The 6,834-nt window shown below is 33.0% G+C and overlaps 1 protein-coding gene across 1 annotated transcript; it reads right to left on the bottom strand.

Moving 5' to 3' along the window:
* Nucleotides 1-253: 253 nt before the first annotated feature.
* Nucleotides 254-6,489, bottom strand: LOC140437907 (cytochrome c oxidase subunit 4 isoform 1, mitochondrial-like). Its single transcript, XM_072527700.1, has 3 exons — nucleotides 6,242-6,489; nucleotides 5,320-5,476; nucleotides 254-619 (listed from the first exon to the last, which is right to left on the bottom strand). Exons 1-3 carry the CDS (start codon nucleotides 6,397-6,399, stop codon nucleotides 392-394), a joined length of 543 nt encoding a protein of 180 aa, XP_072383801.1. The 5' UTR covers nucleotides 6,400-6,489; the 3' UTR covers nucleotides 254-391.
* Nucleotides 6,490-6,834: the final 345 nt, after the last annotated feature.

Raw genomic sequence — 6,834 nt, 5'->3', positions numbered from 1 at the left:
AATCACTTATCCACGACCCAGCTACCCCAAATAAACCCTGAGTGCCGTTTGCATAAGTTTCAGTTATTTTGCTTGCCCTATCTCCACCCCCAGTAACTTCTGTCCCAATTTTCAACCCCTTATAGCAATGCCCTATGTGGTAGGCAAACTATTTCGTTACAATATAGCTAGGGAATTAAGACAATTATTAGCTTAGCAAAAGCGTTAAAAACTAAACGTTGTATTTGTAAGAACAATATACTAGAAATAACAGTTTGAGCTTTAAAAAAAATATTTAATCATTTTTTAATGTTTGTAATTATGAATATTTTTAACAGTTCTTTTTTAATTTCCAACACAAATATCAAACACATATTAAAAATGAATTAACGTTATTACAAACTAATGTAATTTATTTCTTCCAGTCATCTTTGTCGTAGTCCCATTTGGAAGATATACCGAAGATTGGTTGGTTCCTCATATCCAGCATACGTCTGAATTGAGCCCGTCTATGCTCCTCATCAAAAGTTATGGGAACAGGGCTATAGACAAATATCTTATAAAAGTAGTAAATCCAAAAGGACAATGCTATGAAAATCAGACCGGAGCCAATAACTGTCTTCCATTCGCCAGTTGGGGCCTAAAAAATATTTAAAAAAAGAAAGCTTTAGTGTAAATAGTATATTTGGTACCGAACTTAACCTTACAGTTTTCTACAACATACAAAAAGTAAGTCTGTTGTCGATATATCGACCACTGCACTTAATAATACTTATGAGCTAGTAATTGACATGAAAATTTACCGAAGTGCAAATTCAGTATTTGTAAATGAACTGTACCCAAAATAAACACCACAGAATAAAATCCGGCAACGTCGCACCAATGTGGTCGATTCTCCAACCACAACCCGTTATACACTTTAAGTTACCATTGAACGTGATCACAGGTTTTTGCCGTTTGTAAAAGTTAGAAAAATAATTTACAAAGTATTTATACATCAAACTCAAGGTAACAAATCACAGTATTATAATCTTTTATTATTTATTCAGATTCTATTGGCGCTAAGATAATATATCTTGATTTACTGAAGATAATCTCAAAGTAGCATATGTTAATTTTACAATTGTTCTATTGAAATGTATTTTTGCTCTTGTTTATTTTAAATCTATACAAATATATTTTTTTTACGTCAATTTGACTTACATGATTAATATTTCTAAGAAATAAATTGCTGTGCGGTAGTTCAAGTCATTAAATTTTTCAAAGTATTTGCATACAACAATATTATACGTGAAGCGTGCATTTCCATAACGTTGTAAGTGCCAATATGCCTCATTTGGTTTTTTTAAGTTAAATGAGTTGCAAGTGCCATGTTCCATCGCCTAAAATTTATTTCATGTCGATATGGCTAGCGACGGCGTGAAAAGTGGGGATAAAGTAGCGGTGCAAGTCATAACGTTGTAAGTATCGTAGTGCAATTCTGTTAAATGTAGAGTGGCGCATCAGTTACTAAATTATTTTTGTTTGGACGTGTTGGGTTGGGTTTAAACATAAGTATTTGGAACGAATATGGATGAAACTACAGAAAAACGGTCCAAAAAGAAAAGAAGAGTTGTTGATAGTTGGAAAAAAAATAAAACCAAGAAAATGAGAAACTCTGGCGAAGAATATGTTTCTCTAGTCAATAAAAAGACCGTTACAAAGAAAATGCCACCAGCTGATGTAAGTATGGTTTAAAGAGATACCTATCTAAATAGACGTTAAAACATAAATAATTTTTTTTTGTTTAAATCTATCTAAATAATCCAAAATTGTTTTAGGTAAAATGCAAGTGTCCACTAGCATGTAAATCCATAAGACTGGAATACTTTGTTGAGTTGTACAATCATTTCTATGAAATGGCTGATTATAGTAAGCAGCAAAGTTACCTACAAAGGTTTATTCATCCCCAATTAATCAAAAGGAGACGTCATGGGCAGTACGAACATCCCAGTGAAAGTAGGAGAAAGCACTCTTTCACCTACCATTTACTTTTGCCTGGAGGATCTGAAATAAGGGTTTGCCTCAAAACATTTTGTAGTACGTTTGCCGTAACTCCAAGAAGAGTGCAACTTTTGGGAGAAAAAATTCTTGATGGTAAAATGGATATGTCAGAAAAACGAGGAGGGGCTCGACAAAATATTTTCAAGACTGTCTGGACTAACAAGATTATAGAGCATATCGAAAGTTTTCCAAAAATTGAGAGCCACTACGCAAGGGCGAAAACCCCGGATAAGCTCTTCTTGTCACCGGATTTAAACGTAAGTAGAATGTACCGTGCATTTTTAGAGAAATATTGTGCGGATTATCAGCCGCCTAACAAACCACCAGTGACTAGACAATGGTATAATGCAATTTTTATATCAAAATTTAACTTATCTTTTGCAAGGCCTAAAGTAGATATATGCTCCACATGTGATAGTTTGGCTGTTCAAATAAAATCAGGAGATAAAGCTGCTGTAACAGAACAGGAGCTTCACCATCGGAGAGCAGAGGCTGCTACAAAAGCAGTGTCAACTGAGACCAAAAATGCATGTACAAGTAATTGCTATGTTCTTTCCTTCGATATGCAGCAGCAAATGTACATTCCCCAATTAACTCACTACGAAATGTACTATTCACAACAGCTTGCAGTGTGTAACTTAGGAATTCACGATTCCATCACAGGAAAGGGATTCATGTGTTTATGGACTAAGGACTTTGGGGGAAGGGGTGCCTTGGAAATTAGCTCTTGTTTATATACTTACCTTACTAAGGAAATTGGCAATCACGGAAAGAAAAAGCTTATTTTGTGGTCGGATAATTGTGGGGGTCAAAATAAAAATCAGTTCATGATCGCCATGTATTTGACCATACTAGCAAATAACGTTTTTGAGGAAATTATTCATAAATTTCCTGTAAAAGGACACACTTTCCTTAATTGCGACAGAAATTTCGCAATCATAGAAAAACGTAAAAAAGTGTGTAAGGCTTATACATTGATGAATGTTGTTAACATCATTACTAGTGCGGCCCAAAAAAATCCATTCTCGTGCATGGTGGTTAAGGACTTTTATGATTTCAAAACCGTTGCCTGTGATAAACTGAACACAAAGAAGTTAGGAATTTCAACAGCTACGCAGCTTCGTCTTACAAGAGAGAAATTTGGTACGGTGATGGTGGCTAAAGGATAGTGAGCTCGCTGGATGGAGTGAGACCAATGTACTCAAATCTTGAGTTACATTAGAAGACTTTAAAATCATAGACCTTCAAAAAACTAGAACTCACTTTGGTATCCCAGAGAAAAAAAGAACAGATATTGAAAAAATGCTCCCTTATCTTCACGATGATGCCAAGAAGTATTTTAAAGAAAAATTAGGTCAACCAGGGCAAGTTTCTACTGTAGGAAACAACGGTTAAAAATCTGGCACTTAAAACGTTTTGACTTGCAAACCTGATGGCACTTACAACGTTTTGACCTTAGACAGATTTTTGAATTTTTTTTTTTTTTAAGTAAGCTTTGTTTATTGTTCGTTTGCGGTATGTTTGTATTATATAATACCTTTAAACTAATCCTTTTTCAGTATGTTACATTATAAGAAATAAACATGTTCGATAAAAAACTGTTTTTTACTTCTCCTGAAAAATTTATAATTTGGCACTTACTACGTTATGGAAATGCACGCTTCACGTGCATTTCTTTTGAGTAAAATGGAACACCGCAATAAACTGGAAAATTTACAAAATATGACTCAAGATGATTTACTTGATTATATATATGGTATTAACAAGCCATAAATTCAGATTTTGAGGGTAATTCTGATGCAGAAAACAATCTTCCTATTTCCAACCGAACGTCGGTTGCATCCAACGCGACTATAACTTTATTATCTAATGATGACAAGGTTGAATTTCTTGATATTGATTCAGATGACTCCATGGCTGATACACTCTCAGGTAAAAACAAATCGAATTTTTGACGACATCGATTCTTCCTCAAGACGAAATATAAGAGAACCAAGAGAACAAACACAGTTAAGCGCGATGAAACATATAAATGGAGAAAGAAGGCTTCTGATGCACAAAAATATTCGAATGCGCCGTTTTCCAGACTATTTGGCTCCACAAATCCGGTCAATATAAATTCACCATTCGACGTGATACCTAACCCTTACCTTACTTAACGAAGAAAAATATGTAGCAAACTCATCAACAGAACGCAGCAGGATCTGGTTACTAATACTAACAAAAGAAGTTATTAATAAGAATATATTAACATCATGGGTCAATAGAAGAGACAATTCTACAATTAACTACATTAACACAAAAATCAGAATTTGACATCAATTTGATGGTACAACATCTTCTCGAGAATTTCAACTCAAAAAAAAAGTTAATTGCCTACAAGATCGATATCAAGTAAGTCACCTGTCAAATTGATTATTACAAAGCGCCAATTCGACATAAAGACTTTTAAGTATCTAATTCTTAAAAACTTTTGAAATAACTTAACAGAGTTTTCATTATTCTATTTATTTTTGAACATGAAATTTGGTGCCAGGTGATGGTTAAAAGATCTTTACAAAATCAGCTTACCTAATAAAGGTCATTTTAACCAGGATAAATTGTACAGTCCATCTTATTTACTTACCGTTGCACGTCATTATCATTGACAGAGATCGAAGTTGACATAGTTGCCAAAGTATAAACAAATTCTGAATCCATTTTAAATCAAATAGGTCACATAATTATTGCAAAAGTGGATTATACAACAAAACAAATTAATATTTAATGTAAATAAATAGAAACAAAACAAGAGTTAAAAAATAATCTTGTTAAAAACAATTTGAGCCGCTTGTATGCGTCGTATAAAGATGTAAAATGGAATACTTAAACAAAAACAACACTTTTTTCATTACTTATTAACATTAGTCAACAGAGCAAATGTTAAATAAGTGTTACCAATTTATGCAAAATATCACTTTCGTTCGATTACAGTTACAGTGTGTTCCGAACAAATGTTCTTCATAAAAACGCCTTATAATGCATTTCTTTAAGTTAACATTAATAGAAATCTTTAAATGTTATTTCTACGCGCATATAATAAAATATGTCTAGTGGCTGTAATGCCAGTGTACTCGGCAAAGTGATTCTAAAAAAGAACACACCTACCGCCTAAATATTTCGTGTTGGTATCATGTGACCTCACGCACTATGACGCGGATGACGTGCAACGGTAAGTACATTAGATGAAATATATATAATAATTAAATCTTATACTAAGGAAGAGAAAAGAATATTTTAAAAAATGTCATACAATACCTGAAATTCGGCAAAAGTCTGGCAGAAAGAAGCTCTATATAGTTTTTTCCTTTCTTCCATTGTCAAATTATGCCAATCTCCTTCTTCTTTTTTCCGTAATTGGATAATTTCCGCAGTTGTTTCTCTCCATCGGATAGCCGGCATTGGATAGTGTACCCTAGCAAGTATAATGAAAAGTCATTAACCATGAAGATTTTCAATAAAATTATTAAATACCTCGGAGTACTATCGCTGACATAGTGCACCGATAAAAAATATATAATATAGAGAAAGCAATAACTATAAGTAATAGTAATTACCAATAATATAAGCAACTCTTAACCATATTGGGTAATAGTATTGAGGATTCAATAGCTAAAAATCCACTAAAGCACCCACATATAGTAATTGAAGAATTTAACACATGTGATCTCCTTGCATGTGTAAAACAGCATATTCAATTTAAATGGGATAGACTTTGGATTCAGTTCAGTGAAACTACAGACAATAATTTGTTTAAATTAGAACCAACAATGGCTGCGAATTAATTTTACAAAGTTGTTGCAATAAGTATTAATACAGTGTCGACCATCCTAAGATTAAAAGTAGATCATGGAAGTTTTCCGAAACATCTACATAAAATCGGAGTTCTCGCAACAGACAGATGCGAATGTCAGATCTATAGATGTACCAAGAACGATATGCTTTATATTCAAAACTACAGCAATAAAAGGTAACGTCAAAATGTACTCACTAGAATTTGAATAGGTAGATAATGTCATTTTTATGAGAACTGTCATAAACGAGAACGAAAAACAATCTGATATAAAATGCAACTTTAATAAGCGATTTTTTATTTGCTGAATAGCACAATATCAGTAAAAATGCTAATAATTCATTAAAAAATCGATTTTTACTTTTAATTATACAAAAATTTACTAACCTGTCAGCATAACTTGGTTGACCGTTATAACCAAAACCCACAACTTCTCGATCTCCAATTAATTGTTTCGTTCTGCAATCTACTCTTGCAATTTGATACGGTGGGTTTAAATAAAAAGTTCTGACTCTACCATTTAAAGAACGAAAAATTGCTGCCATCTCGTAATAGCTATAAAGAATATGACAAAAATTCTAAGTATAGTTTGAAGACAGTTGTCAAAATCTGGGAAAACTGATTATATACAGTGGCTCACAGCTTAAATGATGCAGTCGCTACTCAATAAAACTAGCATGTGTCAGTGGATCAATATTTATTTTTTTTACTAAAGACACAGCAGTGTACTTACATTAAAATCTGGTCAGTAAGACCAATTATCAATTTGTTTCTAACTTAAATTACTAATAAAATCTTAAAATTAGGTGTCTACTCACTAGTATCTTTCCTATTTTTTCTAATAACTAGCATTAAATTTAGCATGCATACTCGCACAACACTTTACTCTGCTTTTGACTCACTCATTATACCAGTTCAAAAGGCTTTGCTTTTGAGCCTTCTCTCTAGGTTCGTATTGTCGAGGAGCTGGATAGCCTCGA

This window comes from Diabrotica undecimpunctata, chromosome 1 (assembly GCF_040954645.1).
Source record: "Diabrotica undecimpunctata isolate CICGRU chromosome 1, icDiaUnde3, whole genome shotgun sequence".
In the NCBI taxonomy this organism is placed as follows: Eukaryota; Metazoa; Arthropoda; class Insecta; order Coleoptera; family Chrysomelidae; genus Diabrotica; species Diabrotica undecimpunctata.
The sequence above is the reverse complement of the archived record's forward strand: the minus strand, read 5'-3'. Positions and strand labels throughout refer to the sequence as shown.

What these genes read in the sequence shown, in the direction of transcription:
- LOC140437907 (XM_072527700.1), bottom strand. Translation starts at nt 6,399, where the DNA reads ATGGCAGCAATTTTTCGTTCTTTAAATGGTAGAGTCAGAACTTTTTAT. An exon ending in CAACCAAGTTATGCTGACAG is followed by an intron (nt 5,477 to 6,241) that starts GTTAGTAAATTT and finishes TATACTTGCTAG; the next exon opens with GGTACACTATCCAATGCCGG. An exon ending in AGACTTTTGCCGAATTTCAG is followed by an intron (nt 620 to 5,319) that starts GTATTGTATGAC and finishes AATATTTTTTAG; the next exon opens with GCCCCAACTGGCGAATGGAA.